This window comes from Natator depressus, chromosome 15, assembly GCF_965152275.1.
Source record: "Natator depressus isolate rNatDep1 chromosome 15, rNatDep2.hap1, whole genome shotgun sequence".
NCBI classification, from domain to species: domain Eukaryota; kingdom Metazoa; phylum Chordata; order Testudines; family Cheloniidae; genus Natator; species Natator depressus.
In genome coordinates, this window is record NC_134248.1 from 12568674 (window position 1) to 12591170 (window position 22497).

Here is a 22497-nt window from a genome sequence, read left to right on the forward strand (position 1 = left end):
AAAAGCTGTAAGAATTTATTTTTTGCACTAGTTAGCAAATGTGACTCTGAACACACACACAGGGAGTACACATGCTGAGTAAGACTGTGCCAATTTTACATAGTCACTTTGCAGCATAGAACTCCATTTGTAATGTTATTTTAAATGAGAGTTTAGCTTTTGCAAGAGACTGCTTGTGCCAGGGCATTGGTAATTTTTGAAGACTGATGGAATTAAGACCTTACTGTTCTTGGTAGTTAATGTTCCTTTTTAAAAAAGTAATGTAAATCAATATTTTTCTATTGAAATTCCTTCCACTGATCATCTGTAATCCTCCTGGGTAGCAGGGAGGAGGAGCAGCAGCTAATGGGAAGTTACTGAAATAGGCTACAAACTCTGCTTTTCTTTTCCAGATGACTGGTAGATACGAGATGTATGCAGAGGAACTCATGAAGGCTGTCCAGCTTAACTTTGCACCCAATATTATTAAAGAGTAACTGTGGCGGTGTCCTCTGGTAGGAGAGATCTCACACCAAGATGATAGCACCTCCTTTATAAAACAAAAGTGATCTATGTATGTTAGTCTACAAAAGTCTCCACCTTCTATTATCTTACAGTTGGTATTGCAACTGAAACTTGGCTGCTAGTCAAAGTGAAAAGTGACTGCTAGTCAAAAGTTACTATACATTTTTATAAAGCACTTACTGCAAAGTGATGAACAAATGATAGAGGGCAGGGTGAGGAACTCACCTGGTCAGATTTAGCTTAAATTCTGAAATGTGCATTATACTGTATGAGGTGTTGGTGAAAAGGTGATATAGCATAAGCAAAACCAGTCTGGCCCTGAGGAAATGCTAGTGCGCTTTCCCTACATGCTTTGTTGCAGTGGGATAAAAATGTCAATGCTTAAAGGCTTTGTCTGAGACCTTCTGACACATGTAGTCTCCTTTTCTTTGGACGGTGAATCAGTCATATGGTTCAGAAGAGTATCAGGAATACAAGCATTGGCTCTTGGTACTTCCCAAAAGGAAGCGCTAGATAAGGAACTGACTGTATTTCCCCTCACTTCACATGATAACTTTACATTGTCACAAGTAGCTGAACGCTCCTGCTGTCACACAGGTGTAATTTGTTAAGTCATGTTTATGAAAAAGCTAAAAATGGCTCTAAACAAAAACTGCCATTCAGCTATTCTTGTAGCTCTTTCCATTCCTTCACATTGACGCAGACATTGTAAGCTTCAGAGTGATGTTTGGGGTTAGTGTGCCTGCTGGTTGTGTCTATTTGTGTGTGGGTTGTGTCGTGCTGGGAGAGTTGTGTAGATTTCTCCAGGCTGGGAATGAGGAGGGTGGCTGCAGTGAGAGGCTATGTGTGTTTGGGATTCTTGTGTGTGGGTTACGTTGTGTTGGGAGATTTTTGTTGATTTTGATGTCTGTGGCAGCTGGGCCAGGTAATCCAGCGTTTGTGCAGTTTCCTTAGTACAGCCAATGAAATTATTGCATGCAAATTAGCTGTAGAATAAGGTTGGTTGGTTGCGTTACCTCTGATATCACAATGGTCTCGAACTCTTGGCATAGAGATGCGTGCCTTACTATAGCTGTGCACCACACAGGTGTAATACGTAAGGTCAAAATGGCTGAGAACTTAAAAATTGGATGGTAGTAGGCCATGAAACCCAGTGATGATGGAACCTGGTGATATTCTAAACAAACAGAGCTTTCAAGCCATGCTTGGACCTGCTGCCATTGCTTCACACTGACTCAACAGACATTTTAGGCTTCAGAGTGCCATTCCTAGAATCTTCTTATATGGATGCTGCCACACTACATATTTCAGCTTGGGGACATTGTACCTCTTAGGTTATTTATCTTGCTGGGGAGGTAATGCCCTTAGCCTTGCTGTTCTACCATCTGACTCCTTAGAGCCGGGGTGCCAAACATATGGCCCATAATCCTGCACAGCCCACCAGAGCATTCATAAGGCCCACAGCGGGACTCAGGCTGTCAGCCCTGGGTGGCAGGACTCCCGCTGTTAGCTGAAATCTTATTAAAATATGTAGAATCTGTTTGGCCCACACAAGGTTGTCTTAGATTTCTGTGGCCTTCTAGTATAATAAGGTTGGGCACCACTGCCTTAGAGAATTGGTGTATCTAAATTGGTGGTTTAAAAAAATGAACTGCATGTCCCATGTAGTAGTTTTACAGGGGAAAATACAGAAGGAAAATATCTGGCCAAAAACGGAGTGGCTGAAGTTAGGTTCTTATGTCGGTGCTCAAATAAGGATTTAGGAGCCTAATTTTTGGCAACCATTTTTAACTCTCTCTGGTGAAGAAAGATTTAAAATGAAATGTGTATGGTTTGGCTTGGCTTAGTGAAGATGAAAGGGACCTGGGGGCTATAGAAAAACCTTTGAGTGAGCCAAGGGTCTAAAAGTATATAGGGCCTGGTCTACAGTACGCGGTTATTTTGGAATTAGCCGAGTTACCTCGAAATAAAACTGATTCCGTCCACACGACCAAACCAGTTTTTTCGATTTAAAGGGCTCTTTACTCCAATTTCTGTACTCTACCTCGGCAAGTGGAGTAGCACTAAGATGGAATAAAAATGAGAAAAAGATTTGTTTGTAGAACTCCCAATAAAAAAATTTAAGGGTATCATTTTCTTAAGAGAATTGGTGGAAGTTCCCTTGTTTGGGACACTTATGACAAGTGATCAGTAAATAGTGTGAGAAAGTAATCCCACAACGGCAGGGGGTAGCACTGGGTACTTTGTAGACCTTTTCCAGTGCTAAAACCAAATTGGTCTGTAACACCAGAGTAACTCCCATTGAAATCAAAGGCATTATTCTGTTTTATACTGATAAAATTTAGTTCAGAATCTAGCCTCTAATATCCAATTTGTATCTTAACCATCTTAATGCTCTGCAATTTTAAAAATCTCAGTCAAGCAGGATTAAATGCTACACATTCTATTAGGGCTTTACTCTAAACTCCACGAAGCTATTATGAATGTTGCTTTCTAGAGAATTGATTAGTTTGGCCGTGAAGGACAGAGACAGCTTTGTAGCGAGACATCTTTTTATATTACAGCCAAGCCAAACAGAACTCTAACAGTGTTCAGTACTTTGTAATGGAATGTATTACTATTGCAGACTTCCATAGCACTTCAGGATTTTGTTGTCTTATTTTCCTGTAGCCAGTTTTTAAATACAGGCAACTAAAGCTTCTAAGCAGGGCCCCAAATGACATTAAGGAAAAAAAAAATGAAGGCGGCTGCCTAGGAAGTTTTTTCTGTAGTATAGGCAAGTAGCTTCCAACTTTCAGTCCGGTGACTGTCCCACCAGAAATACAGCCATTGCATGATGCATGGGTATAACAAATGCTAGTGGAATTCATTCAGTATCACGTGCAGGAACAGACCCTGTGATGTGAGGGTGGGGGGGGTCAGTAGAGAGAAAGAAATGTAATATTTTAATGTTTTGTTCGTAACATGCATTGGATCTGTCTGCTCACTTTTAATTTCCTGTCTCTCCCCGTGTCACCCCCACATTAAGCACTTAATCCAAGCAGCACAAGAAAGCAGGGAACCCCAGCTCTGTGGCAAAACTAACTGCCTGAAATGCTTGTAAGCAGCAGGACTGGTTCTCTCTCTCTCCAGGGGGGTATTTTTGCCTATCTTCTGTTATCTCTCTGTATAGCACCACCGCCAGGTTGAGATTTGGCCATATTTATTTTTTATACAATTTAACTGTAGAGTCTGGGATTTAATTGCTTTCCTTCTATTGTTTTGTATTATAAAGCATTTAATACAGCCCACCTAGAACCAGATAGTGGCTCCAAACAGGAGGTGACTACTAGTTGGGAATCACTGGTGCAGATAAGGCTTCTGTGTATTGATCCCATTAAAAATATGTAAACACTAGCAAATGAAACTGTTGCAAGGATGATGATAGGACATTACGGTTTATCATCTAGTTTGACCTTGCAGCAATTTAGCACATATACCCACCCCATACCATACCACCATAAGTTGAACCAATGCTTTTGGGTACTCCTGTAGTACCCAGTAATGGTGCTAGAGGCACAGAGGCTATTAAGGAACCTCCAAAAGCCCAGCATTGCATTGTGAGATGGAATTAGAAGGAGCAGCTGAATTGGTGCAGCAGTTGCAATTCTTGTGGCTTCTTTCAAACAATGCAGAGAAATTGGTGTAGACTGCACCAGTGCAGAGCAGAAGACCTCAACCAAAGAGTTGCACTCAGCTAGGATACCCACTGGTTGTGTGATGCCTGAGACAAATGTAGGGTGTGGATAGCAACAGTACATGGAATTCTTTGAGCTGGGAATGTAACCAGTTTTGCTTCCCTTTTTGTTTGCCCATTATAGTCTGATGTAGTGATGTGTCTGGGAAAAGTGAAAGGAATATGACCCTAAATCCTAACGACAGCGTACCCACAGCTGAAGTAAATATTTGTCTCTTAAGAGTTTCAAAATGGCAGTTTCAGCTAATTGTATCATTTTTAGTTTAATACGTATTTCTTTTAAAGATCTTCACACATTTTTGCATAATAAACTGGTTGACAAATACAGCTGCTACTGCTACACTATGCTATAGGGTTCACTTAAAACCTTTATTGAGAATGGCTCAATTACAGAAAAAATATATTTATGTATAAAATTTCTCTGCATGTAAAATATCCCTTTCTTTGCTGTGGACAAAATGAATAAAACAAGGTATTACACAGAAACATTCTCAGGGTGAACTTTTTGATAAGCAAACTTCTAACTGAAAAAAGATAGACATTCTTTATTTTTGCCCAATTAACTTCTTTCTTAACCTAACGTTTGACTCATACCTTCTCAATATCAGCTCTACTCAAATATGGCCTTCACCACTTCTCTCTAGGCTCATCTTCCAGGGCAGTCTTCAACTTGTTTTCCTTGGCTGTAGGAGTTCCTGTGGCAGTGAAGGGCTCCTGTTTTCTTTGTCACTTCATCAGCTGTAATTTAATCTTTAAATTCCATTTAACTATTTAAAACCCAGCCACCCAAATACTACTTAACCCAACAGCAGTAAAAATGATTACACCCATATATATGCTTCCATCATTTACGTTAGGTATTCTCACAATGAGACAAGATTCCATTTTGTCTTTGAGTTGAATACATGCAGCGTAATGTCTGCTCTCAAGTTGGTTCAAGACCAGAATCTGAACACCAGAACCAAATACAGTCCAAGCTCAAACCAGCTGTATGGCAACATATCATTACTCTTAACCCCTCTGTAAGAACGATTTTCATTGGGCTAAACACACCCTTTTCAGTAAATAAATTCCATGGTGATTAAATTATATTGGAGGAGTTATGTGATGGGAAAAAAAGCACAGATTAAAGAAAGATATTGACTAGTTAGTTTACAGACGTGTTATTAGTAACATAGCTAAAAATCCTTCACAGTGAAGCATTACACACAAATGGACTTGGACATACAATTCTCTAAGTCAGTGGCCAGCTGGTAGCTTAGCCAGTTTTGCAGGCATTATAAGGCAAAGCCTGTTACTGGTTTTGGCCACAGGGCCTCTGCAGTGATTGTAATGGAACTGCTGATGCTTCCGTTCTGTCAGCCAACAACTTGTATCCTAATTCCCAGTCATCTTCACATGCAGCGGGTGCTTCAGTGCATTCCAGCCACACCTGCTGTAAATTAGTTCTGATTGAAGACAAGTTTCCATCAAACTCGTTTTTCAGATTTTGCAAAGGAACTGCATTTCTACTCACCTACCACTGTATTTCAGGCACTGAAGAAAGGAGCACTCTAGCTTATATTGAACATACCCTGTCAAGTACTTTTTGGGTACTCTCCAGTGTTTGCAAGCCACCTAGATTAGAAAAGGTTTTTCCTTACAACTTTTATCCTTTAGCATATTGCTAAACACTGACTCCCTGTACACTGTTTTCACCAGAAAGGGTGCCTTTTATTTACTATCTGCACCATCAAGGATTACAGCTTTAGGAAATGGGTTTAAGATGTGTCTCCTTGGCTGGTTGTCTAGGTACAAAACATAATGTTATAGTGCTTACATCGATAGCAACTTTTTTTCTTTTGTTTTTAAAATCATTTAGAATTTGGAGGTGAGTTCCAACCAGTTATAATTTTAGAGTAGACCAGATTTTGGGCCCAAAGTATTTGCCAGCATGTCTTTAAGTCAATTGTACATATCTGAATTCTCAGCTGAAAAGGCTAAGTATAAAATCAAGCACATTTATATTGTAGTTAAAGTCATAAAGCTAAATTTCAAGAGGCGATGAGACTGGGAGTCAAAATTTGTAGGAAGTGTAAGGACAAAGCTGAATTCTGTCCTACACTTCAGTGCTTCTCTGCCAGGGAGGTGATCCCAGATACGTTCACGGGGCTGCACGCAGCCTGCTGCAATCTTACAGTTTAGCTTAAAGCATCAGAGTGCAGTGAGGACCCTGCTGCTTACTCCAAAACATAGCTGTTAAGTGAGAAGAGGTAGAAAGTCTGGACTCCTGCTATAACATCTTTGGACTTCAGCCAAGAGAAGTTTGTTCTCCCTGCCTTCTCAGTTAGAAGCAGAGTTCTGAGCTGGGCTACTGGCAGTATCTATTCCTGGGAAATCCCTCAATAAATCTCAACAACAAACGTTTAACCTCAAATTACAATTCAGGCTTTGGGCAAAATCTGTTCTTTCTCCTGCCAGACATTTAAAGCAACCCCCTGCATGCCAGGCATAAACCCTCAGTGCTTGGGTGGCTACTTACTCAGTGCATTTGCTTAATCAACAGTTTAAAAACTGTACCTAGACTTGATCCCCGGATACTGCAGAGAGAGAGGGAGAGTGTTGTAGTGGGCAGAAAGATGTTTCCAAGCCTTTGCACACAGACTTAAAATTTCTTAGACCCAAATAAAATGTCACCAGTCACCCTTTTGGGGCAACAAAGAACTTTGGTCAAGCCATTCCTAGAGACGTCTTAACTCATGCAAGATAACTCAGTAGGCAAAATGACACTAGGTGCGGTGCTTACTACTTGGAAGGAGTAGCCTATAGCCCTTAGCAGGAAGACTGATCCTCCACTGACAATAAGTCCAAACTGCAAACTCAACTCCCAGGTACAGATGTTGAGAGCAGTCAAGCTGGGTTTACACAAGAAGCTTGCTTCGTAAATGGTATTTCATTCCCATTATGCAGGCAATGCTGATAGGATCTGCCACAGTATGTCAACAGCTGACCAATCATTTTCTTTCTTGAAAAAAAATAATCATGGGGCAGGTTAATCATTTATCCTCTCTACACCCTTCTGATCATTAAATAACTAAATCATGAATGAAGATCAGCTCTGGCAGTTTTGAAGGCAAACCAACATGTATTTCCTCTTTTTCCTTTCTTGCTTCGTGTAGCTGAAACTGCACAAATTTCCAAGTGAAGATTAAATTTGTGTACTTGGTGTATTTTATTTCAAGTCTTTAATTCAGAAACAAGCTCATAGCCAACTGTAAGAGTTGGACTCTGAGGGGATTGCATTTTGAAACTGCTCTCAAATGTGCAACGTTAAAATTAAAATGTGTGTGTGTTATATATTGCAACATCAGATAGTTCATCATCAGGAATAAAAAGATGAAGACAACACTGCAATATATTTGTATGAATGTCTATAAAGCATCCCTTGTTTAAGATCCCACTGCAATTCAGGAGCTAAGTCTCTGCAGTAAGAGTCCTGAGACAAGCAGCCAGCTGCCATGCAGGTGCTGGGCAGACTGCACCAGAAATGACAAAGCAGCAAGCTTGGATGTCAGCTGTCCGTGTAGATAAACAGGATATCCTCATCTGTGCCGTAACTTGTCCTGGCTTCCTCAAAGTTACTGATGCTGGTGCTGCATGTTCCTGTGGGACAGGAGCAGAGTGTTAGTCAAGCTGAGCCAGGGGAAGAATTTGCTCATGAACAGCGCTTAGCCTGGCTTTGGATAAACTGAGAACTAGACCTCTTGGGCTTGATCTTGCAGCCCTTACTCGCTTGAGTAGTCCCATTGATGTCAAGGGGAATGCTTATTTGCATAACAACTGCAGAAGTTGGCTCTGTATAATCACACACCATGTTGTTCTTTCTTCAAGATACCAAACGTGTACAGTTTAGCTCTCCTAAACTGTGTCCCTCTGAATACTCAATCAGAGGTATGAAGGCCATAGAAGAACCTATTAGAATGTATTTCCAATGCTTCATCTGAATCACAGCACAGAAAAGAATGAAATCACTGAATTCTGTAAGAACAATCATGGGCCAATCAGCTGGTGCCGCCTGACTCAGATGCCTGGTATCGGGAAACTCCAGCTGGTTTTGCATTATGCACATGTTAGTAACGAGAAGATGGAGAATCCACACAGAATGAAGCAAAGTTCAGCTACTCACGGTCAGCATAGGCAGGGTTGTTGTAGTAGACACTCCCTGAGGCTTTGTTGTAGCCACACAACACAATGAAATGGCCCTGGTAGTCAGGATTCCTGCAGAAGCACTTCTGGCCAATAGGCAGGAAACAGCAATATTTGACAGGACTTGAGCAAAGTTCACACAGTAACAAGACTGCATTCACCAGGACAATGGCTACATGACCTTGGGACAGGTGCTCCTGAATGTCCTGGACAGTCACTGTGCTGCAGAAGAAAATTCAGACATTCACAAAGAAGCGTAGGAGAGAGATCTGTATTCCCTGGATGGGGCTCTCCCAACCATGTGAGTGTGGATGATGTCCATCTCTGTTATGTGACTGCTATGATTATTTTACATATCTTTGTTGTTGAGGGCCCTACTGCAGCCGCGGACAGTAGGTATTCCATCCAAGTCTATTATACCCTCACTGCCAGTGAAGAGCAGAGCCATTCTGGCTGAAATTCTATAGAGCATTCGTTAAAATGAATAGAATCTCAGGATGTCTCAGATGCCCTGGAGGAGCAGCATTTTTGTCAGAAGTATGAGATAACCATTCAACACTAGGGAGATTAGTTAATTTATGGGGCAGTTAGGGATGCTGTAGAATCCCATTCCACCACCTGGAAGCCCAAATGCAGCTGGTCTCTAAAGCACCAAGTCTTTCTCAGCTGAGGGATTGGATGGCATAAGATCCCCAATCATCTTGGTCTCTGCATCCTAAGATACCTTTGTCAGGTAAGAATACAGCTTCCCAATTATAAAGTTGCATTGTCTGGCTCTCTGTTCTTGCCAGGATTGTTGTTCTAATATTTTATTGTGCCCAATTTAAGAGCATGAAAATCACCCATGCCCACCTGGTAATCTCATTTGTTTGAGCTGAAGTTCTTCATTCAGAGACACAGACAGATGGTGTGTTCCATACCAGTCTGCACTCATCCCCTGGATCAGATCCAAATGTTCAGGCTGATGTCCTTTTTAATCTCTTCCGGCACTGCTCTTCCCCTTTGCCTTCTCAATCCTAGTGTTGCACAGGCGCATATACAACCTCCCCCCCAATCTCTGATGTGAGCCAAATGCTAAAGCTTTGTTACTGTGCAAGATATGGCCTAGATTTTTGCTGCCGCCGCCTCCTCCTCCCCCTCCCCCCAGGTCACAGCACTAGGATAGATGTTGCCATGCAAACTCTGAGTACATTAACAGGGCACTAAAGATTCTGGCAAATGCAGGTTTAAAAAAGCATGTAAAAACACAATAAGGCCATTGTTTCTAGGCACAAATAGTACCTTCTCTTTTTTCTCTTGCTACTACTCATCCACCCCAGTAAACAATATGCAGAGTCAAATGCAACCCTGGTGGAAGTGGATGCAACTCTTGACTTCAGTTTATACCCATTTACAGTCAGATTGAATATGACCCAGAGTCTTTTCTCCTCTTCCGAATTTTGCTATCAGCAAAAGGGTTTTAAGCCACGAGTGTGATTTTTCTCTCTCCCATGTTTGAGTCTCTCTCCGGGGAGGTTCCTTCTCCTATGATGTCATCCTTCCTTTGGAAAATATTGTAAATTACAGGGTTTCCAAGGGAGCAAAAGCATGCATGCCTGATTTTGGTTTACTTCTCGAAGTACAGAGCTCAGCAGTGTTAGCACAGCTCTGGGAACAATGGGTTTTGTGCCACTACAACACTCACTTCAGCACTGATGGCAGCTTTTTTTAATACAAGCGATTTAGAAGACATTCCCTACTAGTTTATCTTAATGGAAGACCAAATTTTTGGCCGAAATAAACAGCCAGTTTCCCATCAGCAAATCCAAAATATTGCTTTTCCCCTTTCAGGGCTCCACTTTTCTGCTCTTCTTCCCATTTTGCTTCCTCCCTCTGTCTCAATGGAAGTGAAAAGACAGCGTGGGAAATAAAGAGGGGGTGGAGCCTGAATTCAGTCTGACTTACACCAGCACAGTCAGAGGTAACTCAAAGGAGCTAGACAAGTGTGAAAGGAGACTCAGGCCCCTACAGTCTCCAAAGAGAAAAGGAGATGAAATGACAAGCTCACCACTTCTCCACCAGCACCTTGCTGGCTTTGGCTTGGGCGAACAGCTGGTTCACTCTGTTCTCTTCCGTATCAAAGTGTTTCCTGTAGAATGACTAAGGGATAAAGAATAATTTACGAACAATTCATCAGAATGAAATTCACCCTAGTAAAGTGAATCTTCAATTAAAAACCGGTTAGAGAGGGACTGGGTGGTTTAGGGGGTTGATAATGGGTTAAGGTGTCATTCTCCCTCAGGTCACCAGAAACAGGATAAGAACCTCTCCTCTAGTTCATCAGTTCAAATTCAGTCCAGGTCAGTGGTTATTGCAGTCTCCAGCTGATGGCTATTGAGCTGCCTATGTGAAATGAATCTGGTCATATCAACTTAGTTCTTAGATTTCAGGACTCCACATAAGAAAAACCATAACCACTACTGGATCGAATTGGCCCTTTTGTTGGCAATATCAACAGAGGCCAAGGATTGAATGGACATGGAGACTGAATTCCCCTCTCACCTCTAGAGGTGGTTCCTCCAGGTCAAGGTTGAGGCACGTTGGCGGGGGAAGTGTAGTGGAAGCTAGCACTGCTGCTGCCCAGGCTGTACCTGTTCTGTAGATAAATAGAGGGCTTCAGTCTCCAAGGCTGTTAAATAGGCTGGAACCTTTCATGAACACTGAATTGGTACTATTTTTTAAAACGTACATCATGGAATCAGTGCCGGAAAATACCCGGGACCACATCTAACCTGGGTTTGGAATTGTTTCATGGACAGTTTGGCAATAGACAAACCTTGCTTACAGGAACGGAGGTTAACCACATCAATAACACAGCTCCACCAGCATGGCCCTGATGGATCGTGATGGAAAGTGCCTGATATTTCCCAGTGAACGAAGATGCTCACCTGATTTTTATAGCCCTTGTCCACTCCAAGTGTCTGTGTGCAGAACCTATGCTTAACACCAAAGTGCCGCATTAGGTAGGCCAAGTCAATGGTCCAGATACTCTTTGTTAACCGGAGTTCCCGGATGGCTTTCTGAAATTCCTCATCATTCAAACGATTCAGGTACCTGGGGTATTAGAGGAAGGGGGGAAGCAAAGACATTAGCAGAAAGTGTGTCTAACAGTCCAAAGCCTCTTAATATCACAAAAGGGAAAACCTGAAACAATAGGGAGAAACAACCAAAATACAACCCACAAATGAACCACAAATTTCCAAAGAAATGGGGTAGGGAGCATTTCACTGGATTTATCACAGGTGACTGTCTCCCTTTTGGAAATTTAGTGCTGTCTTAATTATTTTACAATTCTAAAGGTGTACAGGATGCTGTACAAGAGGTGAGCTGTGCTAAACAAATAATGGGGCTCTATCCTGAAGAGTTTAAAATCTAAAAGCACAAATTCAACAGAGCAAATGCAGGAAGGGGTATGGCAACTATAGCTGAATTGATTCATGGAATAGGTGCGTTTCAGAAGGAGTTTTTTGAAGGAGGAAAGGAACTCGGTAAATATTCAAAGGAAGGTTGCTTCAGGCACTGAGGGTAGTGTGAATGAAAAACAGTTGAGAGGCTTGGAATGCAGAAAAAAGGAAGGAAGCCATTGGAATTCAAGAGGGAAAGACACAAGGTCAGATCAGCAGGGTAAGATCCATCTTGGCAATGGAGGTTTTGAATAAAGTGTAAAGGAAAAGAGGAGAGGGGGATGGAGAGGCTAGAGGCAGAGGTTACAGTAGTCAAGATGGGAAATTACCAGCGCACGGACTAACGTCTTGGCAGAAGGGATGGAGAGAAATGAAAATCTTCTACTTCATATCTACTAAGTGGACATCTAAATAGGTATTTCACTCTCCTGCACCTAAGCTCGTGTTCCTCTGTGGAAGGAAAGACTAGTTCAGCAGGACAGCTAGTAGGTTAAAGAAAATGGGCAACACAGAGAATAGTTTTGAAACTCATATTCCTGGAACGGAAAACATTTACCCCACAGAACGGATGCCCAATAGGACAGTGGCAAGATACTAACTCTTATAAATACAGAAGAAACCTGCTGGTCATTTGAAGACACACAGAAAGGAATTCAAGGGAATTATAATGCTGTGATTTGTAACAGTTCCAATAAGCAGAGAGAACATTCTGTCAGACAAAACGTGCTAATCTGCAAGGATAACATTCTATTGGGTTAAACATACTAATCTACAAAGTTCTTAAAGTTAATCAGATATTTTGTATATATCAAGAAACTTGGTTAATTATCCTTCGTCTGTGTTTTCTTTTCCTCCTGCTGGAATACTGGTGCTATGCCCAGCGAGGCACAGTAATTCTTAGCAGGGCATTGGAGAAAATATGGTCTGATGAAGTTGTGAGGTTAGTCATAGCTGCCCCACCCAACTTTTCTCCTTTGACCTTCGATCCTGGTCTTAGGGAGGGTCCCACAGTGGGGATAACATTTCCCAACTCCCCATGCTCAAACCCACTCCTCTGAACCACAATCAGTTACTTACTGCAATGCCATCCTGGAGCAGGCTAGCCCACAGTCCCAATGGTACAACTGCTGAATAACTGGCACTTGCAACTGGACATAGTCAGCTGGAGTAAAAACAACGCATCGTTAGAAGAGCATGATAGGTGAGTTAGCCTAGATGTGTGTATCCTTCCACATATTAGTATTATCAGTCCTCTTGTGCTGTACTGGGGCACTTGAGAAACACTTTTTATTTTGTCCCATTAGCAGGTTATGCTTCTCAGCATAAATTTAATATTTTTTTTAAACGGTCCTTTTCCAAATTGTAAAAGTAAGTGAACCATCAAGCATCTATTTTAACCTGACACTCCCTCTTTGCTACAGGTCTGGCCAATTCTGTAGCAAATTCATCCACCTCTTCTGCCCTAACTTTTTTCTGGTCATGGCCCTTGTATGATCACGAAGCGGTAATCACACCCTAAGAGAGAGATCAGGAGAGCAACAGACTTTTTTATCTTCTATTGTGGTGTGTCCGAAACTGAGTCTCTGGGTTTAAACAGACTGTGTGACTGCGGCAACCTTCTGTGCACTCTAATCACCAAAGATGTGCCAATACTCAAGCGTGTTCATCCAGCAAAAAAACATACCGTGCCACAAGGAAGTGCTAATTGAGCCTGTGATCAACAGAAACAACAGGAGGACTTGTCTCCTCAAGAACACTACACTGAGCTACAGCAAGACTGTGAGAAGTTGTGTTAACGCAATGGCAACTGTGTCTTTGCAGTCAGTGTAAAGACCGGGACAAGGTGTGTTCAACATCATGTGGGCTAGTCATGGTCAACATCAACTCCTCAAGGTTGTGCTCTAACTTGATGTAATTTTCTAGGGAAGATATGCCCAAAATGCTTTTAGCAGAAACAGGCCATCGTGGATTTTGTGGCCTCCTTCCAAAATTTCTCACATTCCTATGTATTCCATTCTTTCTAGCCTTTCCCTTGTGGCTTTGAAAACCAGTGTACCTGCTGAGGACATCAAGTCTCTTTAGTTAATCTATGTCTGGCCAGCACAGATCAATGTACTAACTCATTATACTAAAGGAAATGCTAATCCCCAAGACCTACTCACATTAGGAATTATAAATCATTTGTCATAAATCCCTGCTGGTGGATTATACTAACCTCATTTTCCACTAAGGACTCTACCCCATTAGGTCCAAGAACACATTTTCTACATTACAATCTCAAACAGTAATAACTGAAGCCTAATGTGTCAACTAATTTCCTTTGATTTATTGAGTTGCCTTACACACCCTTTGCTGCACCAACTTCATATTACTTTTCAAGATCCCTAGATGAGGATGATTGCCAGCTGTTCTGGAATAAATGAAGTGATAAAATATGTTCCAGCAATAAACTGAACTGCATGATCATCTCCAGTTTGGTAAATACTCAGTGTGACAGGTTTACAAAAAGCAGCCACTAATTCCAGATCCCTAGTGGACAGCACTACCCTCCTCCTCAACATGGATCTTAGGCAGGTTGGTGCAACCATTATCCCTGATCTGATAGACCTGGAAGTGTAGGGAAGACAGATCCTTGAAGGATTTGCTGGTAGCTTGCGAGGACACCACATCTTCCTGGAACAGTGGTATCTTCCCAAACTGAGTGCCCTAGTTCTATCGTCTGTCCAGAGTGATACAAATCCAGTCCCAGGACTCCTTTTTTTTCACTATACACTCAAAAGCCCAGAATGTTCTGTTGGAAAATAACTATCTGGTATTTAAATTATACCCAAATCCTCACACTGAACCCAGTTCAACAGGAAGAGCTTCCGCACAAGGTATTAGTTATAGAAGACGCTGCAGAACAGCGCTCAGGGAAGTGGGCATAGACCCCATCTTAGCTGTTTAATTCTAGCCCCCTCCCCCCATTCATGCAGTTACATTCACCGGCAGCATCTGATTTAAAAATCCCATCCAGGCATCTCTGCAGAATCAGAGCCTTAATATCCTTGGGGGTAACATCTCTTATAGGGACAGGTAATTTTTTCTGGTATCTCCTTCGGCCTTTAAAATACTCCTTTAGCTCTAAATCTTCACCTGCTGTATTAGTGATCACAGTGTGCACAACAGCGGGTGTGTAGAGGACTATTGCCGGCAAGGGTTGCAGACCAGTCAGGGCCTGCGAATGCCTCAAACTTCTCATGAGAGAGTCAAGGTAGGCATCTTTTATTGGACCAACTTCTGTTGGTGGAAGGTACAAGCTTTCAAGCTACGCAGAGATCTTTCCTCAGCTCTGGGAAAGGAAGCAGAGACGCTGAGCCAAATACAATTTGGGACAGATGTCAAGCAGAAGGGGTAACGCATGTAGGAGGCCGTCGCTTGAAATGAAGTGGCCAAGTGGGGGTTAGATTGTTATGCAGAAAGGGGCTGGGGGTCCGGATCCCCCCCGGGCAGGGCGCAGCGAAGGGGCTGGGGGTCCGAGGCGGCTCCGGCCCCCCGGGCAGGGGTCCGAAGCATCGGGGCGGGCTGGCTGCCCGGGCAGGGGCTGGCGAGGGTGCCCTGGGGGCGTCGCTCGGAGGTGGCTCGTTTGCTGGGCCCCAAAACCCGTCCCGGCCGCGCCCGGGGACACACTGACCTGAGGGCGGCTCCGAGTCCGCGGCCTCCTTGGGGCTTTTCATGCCGGCGGAGAGGGGGCCAGGCCGCTCAGTGAGCGGCCGCCGGGCCCGAGCCGGGCTGCAGGGCTTGGCGGGGCCGGGACCCCCGCATGTCTCGGAGCGGCGCTGCTCCTGCCGGCCCCGGCGCTGCTGCCTGGCAGGGGCGGGGCGGCAGGAGCTGCGGATGCGGCGGGCGGGGAGAGCTGCGGCTCCGGGCCCAGCCCCGCACAGCGGGGACTTGGGGGGGGGGGAAGGTGGCGAGAAGGGAGCGGGCCGCGCTCAGGACGGCGTCGCCATGCCCGCCCCCGGGGGCTATTCCCGCCGCCCCCGGCAGCTGTCAGCAGCGCGCGTCCCCGTCCCCGTCCCCCTCCCCGGGCGGGTCCGCGGGGCAGTCCCCACAGGGCAGGCGTTATGGGGGTATATGTGCACCCCCAGCCAGATGCCCGAGTGATACAGCGGGCGGGGGGGGGTTCACTCCTGCCTCGGGGCCGGGTGTGTTAAAACTCGCAGCGGCGGAGCCATGCGACCTTGTGGCTTCCCTCCCCGCCTCGCGGGCCGGGGAAGCAGGCGGAACCTTTGTTCGGGGCTGGTGTATCCCCGCGGGACGCCCTCTCCGGGGCCCGCTCACGAACCATAGAGTTGAAAGGAGAGAGGCGCTCGGGAAGCGCTCTCTCTAGGCAGCGAGGCCTTTCCGGTTCCGGTGCGCGGGGCATGGTGGGATAGCGGGGGAGGCCATTAGAGCGGTGAAGCTGAGCCCACGCTGAATAGAGACGTGCCTCGCGGAGCGTAAGTGGCAGGCGGGAGCGCGGCTCCTCACCGGCCGGTGGGTGAACTCAGGCCGTCCTGCGTGTGGGGAGCTGGGCTGGGGCCCCGTGGGGGGAGGGTCTCTTCTCAGCACTCCCCTCCCCCAGTGACCCGAGGGCCCGGGCTCCTGCCGGCGCCCCATCCCCCGGGACACCGTCAGGACCCGAGTTCTGCAGTGGTGAGGCAACATGGGTGCCGTGAGCCTTGTAGCTCGTCTGGGGTTAGCGGCTGTGGAGGCGGATTTGTTTTAGTACCGCGCCAGGAGTGTGTCGGGATCTCCCCGTGGAGCACTGGTGTGGCTGGATCCTTTGCTTTCCCGGCCCAGGAGGTTGGCGGGGTATAACCGGGCGCCACGGTGGAAGGTTTTGTATGTCTGACTAACCTGCCCCTTTTAAGAAGTCCTCTGTGACTTTTAATAAAACAAAAAGGGTTAAAGTTTAGAACTGCCTTCAACTGAGTATAGAAACATCCCACTTCACCCCCCCCCCCCCCCACACACACACACGATTTTCCCACCACCTTTCGTCCTCTTTAATTACAACAGCCCTAGTTACAGTGGGGAAGGGATGGGGTGAGACGAGAGACCAAAACCGTGCAGTGTAGCTGCCAGGTGAGTCCTTCATCTGTTAAACTAGATAGGAGTTGGTTTTTTACGTAGTTCAAAACATACCCTCTAGATGTTTAGTAAGAATTACTTAATGAGATTTTATATATATATATATATATATATATATATATATATATATATATATATAATTTACTCACATAAATAGTTCCCTTTAGGTCCATGACTGCGTAAGTAAGGATTTGCAGCATCAGGACGTAATGCACATCAGTGGCCTTGCCATATCATTTTAATAGGCTCCTTAGCCATTTCTTTCCACTTCGAAAGAGGTAATATCTCTTGTTGTACCAATTTCTGTTAGTGAAGGAGACAAGGGTTCAAGCTACACAGAGCTCTTATATCTTTATTAAAGGAAGTACTTCACCCACTCTTTCTCTCTAATATCCTGGGACCAACATGGCTATAACAACTCTTTCCTGTATGGTAAGGTAATTCTTCTAGTGGAGACCATGTATATTCTCAACCTCAGGCATTTCTGAAAGGAAATAGCTCTTGTATCAAAAATGTCACTTTAAGTCACATTGCTTCTGTGTCACTTTAATAGAAAATTTGTGTACTAAACAGTGCTCCCAAAGCTTGAGAAAATCCCCTACGTGGTACAGATACCTCCATCACAAGTTTGTAAGACTTCACACTAACATCTGTATCTTGGGGAATGTCCAGCACGTTGTATGTTTTTATTACGATACTTAGAAATACAGTAATGTAATATGGAATGCTCTTTATGTAGTTTCTGCCTCTTTGTAAGTATCACTTCCATCAAGAAATGAGATTCTGTGAATACACTGTGTGTGAGTCAGCATCTCTAACTGAAAGGAAAGTAGTATTTTTCTTTCGCTAGTAGCAAGCTAGTGTTTTGGAACTGCTGATTCCACTGCTTTGGTATTCTTACTCTGGTTTCATTTGGCTGGTATGGGCCATCACAAAGTTAGTTATGTCTACTTAACTCTTCTAAAATTATTATAAAAGAGCCTCTCACTCCTGTTTCTTGACTAACCCATCAAATTCCTCAGTACTTCTGAAAATGTAGAAAATTTGAAGTTTTTCTTCCCCATCCTCCATGACTCTCTCTGAGTTCCCCATTTCTTTCCCTGCTACCAAGATTTTGAGACCAACATAGTCTTTAAAATAAAACTATTTGGCAATTACATAGCAGTTCAATGTGCACAGAAGCCTTAACACTGATTACCTGTTCTGGGAATAGCCATGGTGACAGAAGTCCTGTTTATCAAGTTGGCACTTTTTAAGGGCACTGAATCTGTGGGGAAAAATGAAAAAAAACAAAACAGGAGTGAGTAGTCCTGTATTTTCTGGACTAGAAAAGTTTGTTAAAGGTGTCTAAGTGAAAATCTGTATTATGTAGGCAAAGAAACTTACATGCTATTCCTTTTTTTGGCCTAGGTTTAGAGCTGTACTGCTGCAAAGATGTCCATCGGAGTGCCAATTAAAGTGCTGCATGAGGCAGAGGGCCACATCGTGACATGTGAGACCAATACAGGGGAAGTGTACCGTGGCAAACTCATTGAGGCTGAGGACAACATGAACTGCCAGGTATGTCTGGGAAAAGGGGATCTGAATGGTGTATTTTTGGAAAGGTCCATCTTTGGCTGATTGTCAATATTTAAGTAAAGCTGACAATTTCTACTCCAAGATAAAGAAAGATGAGTTATCCTGCTTCATAGCTTTACCAAAATGACAGTCTCTCTTGTGACATTCTAGAGAGGGGACAGCTTAAACTTTTTGGTTTATAGGCAGGAGCACCTGTTCCTATCGGAAATTCTTACGCATTTTTCAGAACTCTGTTCTTTGACTAGTTTGAGATAATGGTATTTCTGCTAAAAACCCTTCGTTATTTCAACAGCTAGCTTCGACTCGACTCATTAGCTCAGGATATGTTTTCTCCAAATCAGTGTTTTGAAAAACTATATCATAAATTTTTTTTAAAGCACACACAAAGCCAGATACTTGAATATGGTGTAATTCTAATTGATTTTTAGAACTAGAGTTTCACATTCAAATCACAAATCATTCTCATCTCATAAGAAATTACTTTGGTAGAATAAACTAATATATGTGATACTACAGAAGGAAAGAGATTTCCCCTTGTCAGTGAGTTCCTGTTTTATCCCTAATTAAACAAAGCTTATATGTGTTAATGTGAACAACTTTAGGAATTTGTTACTAGAAATACAACTCTGGGAGGGATCAAAATAGCCTACTAAATCCCCAGGATTAGTAAAATTGCAATAGTTTAAAATGTGTTGTCTCCCATAAACAACTGCAATTGACAAAGAGTGCCAGAGTTAATAGACCTTCTGAGTAACGATTTAAATAGTCCTTGGTCTTATTGTTCTTTGTGTACCAGGCTCCATGGGTTATTCTCTTCTTCTCCACCCCTCTCCTCCCCTGCTCAACCATGTTTTTTACACACACACACCAGTCTAATGTAAATCTGCTGTGTACTTGTATGCTGATCTGATCTTGAATGCTGAATCTGATTTTTGCTGGCTAGATTACTCTAACAAACACTGTGCATACAAGTAAAAGACCAAACTTATGTAAGGCTATGATGTCTTTGAAAGATTCTTAGTGATCTTGCGGTGCTGTTTCAGGGTATTTTCTCAATTGGGATTCCATTTACATTAGTCAACTTGCTGCAGCTTCTGAAAAATACCAATCCATGTTAGCACAAAACAGATGAAAGCTTCTGTCAGAAATCAGTTTCAAAACAGTCCTGGAAAGCTATTCTGTTGAACACATGCTCATGCTATTATGTAGCCAGACAGCTTTCTATGTTTGAAAGAAGACTTCTTTAAATCAGAATTCAGTAGCCAAAACAAACTGGAACGCTTCACTATTTAATAGGCTGTTATAGGCACTGATCAGTTTTATGTCTTCCAGATGTCCAACATAACAGTGACATACAGAGATGGGAGAGTGGCACAGCTGGAGCAGGTGTACATTAGGGGTAGCAAGATACGGTTCCTCATTTTGCCCGATATGTTGAAAAATGCTCCTATGTTAAAGAGTATGAAGAATAAAAACCAGGGTTCTGGGGCTGGACGAGGCAAAGCAGCTATTCTCAAAGCCCAAGGTGGGTACCTCTGTGTTTGGTCATTAAGTTTCCTATCAATTAGGAAACTGAAGTGGCTGTCATTATCAAGAGTTCTGTAGTACAAAGAGTTTGGTTTATTACATCACTTAAGTATGACTGTCACAAGGAGTAAGAGGAGTTTATTTGGCAGGTATCCAGAGGGGAAAGTTAAATAACTGGGAAGTTTGCACTTTATTCCCCCTCCTTCCCCCCCACCTTGATTTTATTGTCAAACTCAAATTTCTAGTGCTTTAGAAAATTTAAAAACAGTAATATTCAAAAATACTAAGCTCTTAAGGGTCTAGTTAGTTAAAATCTCAACTCAACTCAACCCTCCCACATAAAACTCAAGATTTTGTGCTCCCTGAGTATATGTGTGCAGATTCTGAAGCAGCTATTTGAATCACTTGGGTCTTGTCTGTAGTGATCTTTTTCTGGGTATTGGGTTAATCAAATCTACTTCAGTTATCATTGAAGAATTAATTTAAATGTAAAAATGGCACTTAAATACACAAGGATTTGAACTTAAAAGTCAGACTTCCTTTATCTTTGACTAGGCCTAAATTATGTGGATTGGTGCATAATGATTAAGAACAAATACTTTGGGGCTGTTTATGCTTTAGATTACTTTGAAAAGGTTTTTGCTTATAGGGATTAAGATGTTTGTAGAGCACTTTGAAATCTGTTCAAGCGTGGTATATAATAATGGTGGTGATAAAATGTTATTTAAAAATGTCTCTGGCATGGCACTGACTTCTTAATATAGGTCTCCTGGGCTGCAGGTTTGTGCCACTAAATGGAATGAATACAAACGTTTCATTTTGTTTTACTGTCACTCTGTTAGTTGCATCTGTTTCATGACTAGAAGCATGTTAACGTTAGCTTCTGCTCCCCATCATAGAGCACTCTGGGAATTAGAGCAGTACATCTCCTTCTGAACTGTATAGGGTAACCTAGTTTTCACACTGCTAACCCAGCACAAGAGGCTAGATACTATAGTGATTGGCACCGCAAAAATATCTTTGATACAACACGTGTAGATTCTTATAAACATGCAGTTATGTCAAATCCACATGATCCCTTATTTTTTTTCTTCAGTGGCTGCAAGAGGAAGAGGTCGTGGAATGGGCCGTGGCAACATTTTCCAGAAGCGAAGATAATTTTGGACTTGACTTACCTTTTTTTTTTAAGGGTTTAATTTACGACGGGTTTCTACTACTTAATTTACTGGTTTCTACTACTACTTAAGGGTTTTTAATTTACTACCTAGCAGTTGGGTTTCTGTTTAAATAAAATCTGTTTCTGACAAAATAGAAAGTTGTGTGCTGTTGTGTGTTGACAGGTCTTGCCTGGGACACAGCTGATGAGGTGATAGCTTTTTGTAGTGGGAAGAGTATTGCATATTGATAATAGAGCAGATTATTTCTAAATCCATCTTGAAATAGAGAGACTGGTACCTGGATGTGTGCGTTCTCAGTATTTTTTGGTTAAATCTTGCATTTCAAGTACATCTTTGTGTCCCCGGCTTTTCTCACTAAATCCTGTTGCCATCCACTCTGCAAAAAAGAGTTAAGTCACCATCTAGATGTATATTTTTAGGTAAGAGAGGATGCATTCTCAACTGGCAGAGTGTTTGTGTGTCATGTTGAGAGTTTCAGGGGTTTGCTGTGGCCTTGAGTCTCCCTGTGACCCAATACAGGATCTTGGTGAGGATGACTGATTCATTGCTGACAGTTCTGTAAGCAGCATCTCTTGACTTTTTTCCTCTAAATCACCAAGTGAGCTGTTGAAGAAGCTGCTGTCTCATTTTGCAGTGCTGTTAGCAGTAGGGAGGGATTGAAAAAAACCCATGCAACAGGTCATGGGGAGGACAAGAGAATTTGGGGACTGGCTACCCTATTGGGTCATAATAATATGATTGAATAAATAGCTGGATGGCTGAGGATTTGCTGCCAAAAATATTACACGACATTCAGAGAAAGGGCCAAACTAAAAATAGAGCCTTGCATCTTACATATTACGAGAATGCATCCAGAATCTGAGTTGTGATCTTCTCTTTTCAAAGACACGAATAGCATAAGCATAGTTTCTGACTTTGCAAATATGAAAGGTTTGTCAGTCAGCATAATTTTATAGTTCCCTCCAATTCACTTTACTGAAATATTGATTGGTGTATCTGGAGAGTTTAAAAGGAAAGACTGTCCTTGCTTAGGTTTCAGAGTGGTAGCTGTGTTAGTCTGTGTCAGCCAAAAAAAAAGAGTCCTTGTGGCACCTTGGAGACTAAAATTTATTTGGGCATAAGCTTTCGTGGGCTAAAACCCACTTCATCAGATGCATGCAGTGGAAAATACAGTAGGAAGATAGATATACACACACACACATACACAGAGAACATGAAAAAATGGGTGTTGCCA

The 22497-nt window shown here is 42.9% G+C and overlaps 3 protein-coding genes across 8 annotated transcripts in view; 2 read left to right on the plus strand and 1 right to left on the minus strand.

The window, feature by feature from the left end:
• Positions 1–4720, plus strand: part of UPB1 (beta-ureidopropionase 1) — a 35895-nt gene extending 31175 nt beyond the window's left edge. For both annotated transcript variants that reach the window (XM_074972972.1, XM_074972973.1), the window contains one exon: positions 393–4720. In XM_074972972.1, the coding sequence (XP_074829073.1) occupies positions 393–476 (84 nt within the window). In that variant the 3' untranslated portion in view covers positions 477–4720. The remainder of the gene's footprint in view (positions 1–392) is intronic.
• Positions 4535–15616, minus strand: GUCD1 (guanylyl cyclase domain containing 1). 2 transcript variants are annotated; one of them, XM_074972974.1, is made up of 6 exons: positions 15542–15616; positions 12946–13030; positions 11353–11518; positions 10473–10564; positions 8406–8647; positions 4535–7882 (listed from the first exon to the last, which is right to left on the minus strand). In XM_074972974.1, the coding sequence occupies exons 1-6, from the start codon at positions 15582–15584 to the stop codon at positions 7791–7793; spliced, it is 720 nt and encodes a 239-aa protein (XP_074829075.1). In that variant the 5' UTR covers positions 15585–15616; the 3' UTR covers positions 4535–7790. The 2 variants fall into 2 exon arrangements, with proteins under 2 accessions (XP_074829075.1, XP_074829076.1); XM_074972975.1 differs by lacking the exon at positions 15542–15616 and adding an exon at positions 15004–15124.
• SNRPD3 (small nuclear ribonucleoprotein D3 polypeptide) lies at positions 14981–21334 on the plus strand. Of its 4 annotated transcripts, none has more exons than XM_074972979.1 (4): positions 14981–15121; positions 18391–18540; positions 19891–20083; positions 21182–21334. In XM_074972979.1, the coding sequence occupies exons 2-4, from the start codon at positions 18415–18417 to the stop codon at positions 21241–21243; spliced, it is 381 nt and encodes a 126-aa protein (XP_074829080.1). In that variant the 5' UTR covers positions 14981–15121; positions 18391–18414; the 3' UTR covers positions 21244–21334. The 4 variants fall into 4 exon arrangements, with proteins under 4 accessions (XP_074829080.1, XP_074829081.1, XP_074829079.1 ...); XM_074972980.1 differs by lacking the exon at positions 14981–15121 and adding an exon at positions 15132–15261; XM_074972978.1 differs by lacking the exon at positions 14981–15121 and adding an exon at positions 16198–16346.
• The last annotated feature ends 1163 nt before the right edge of the window (positions 21335–22497 follow it).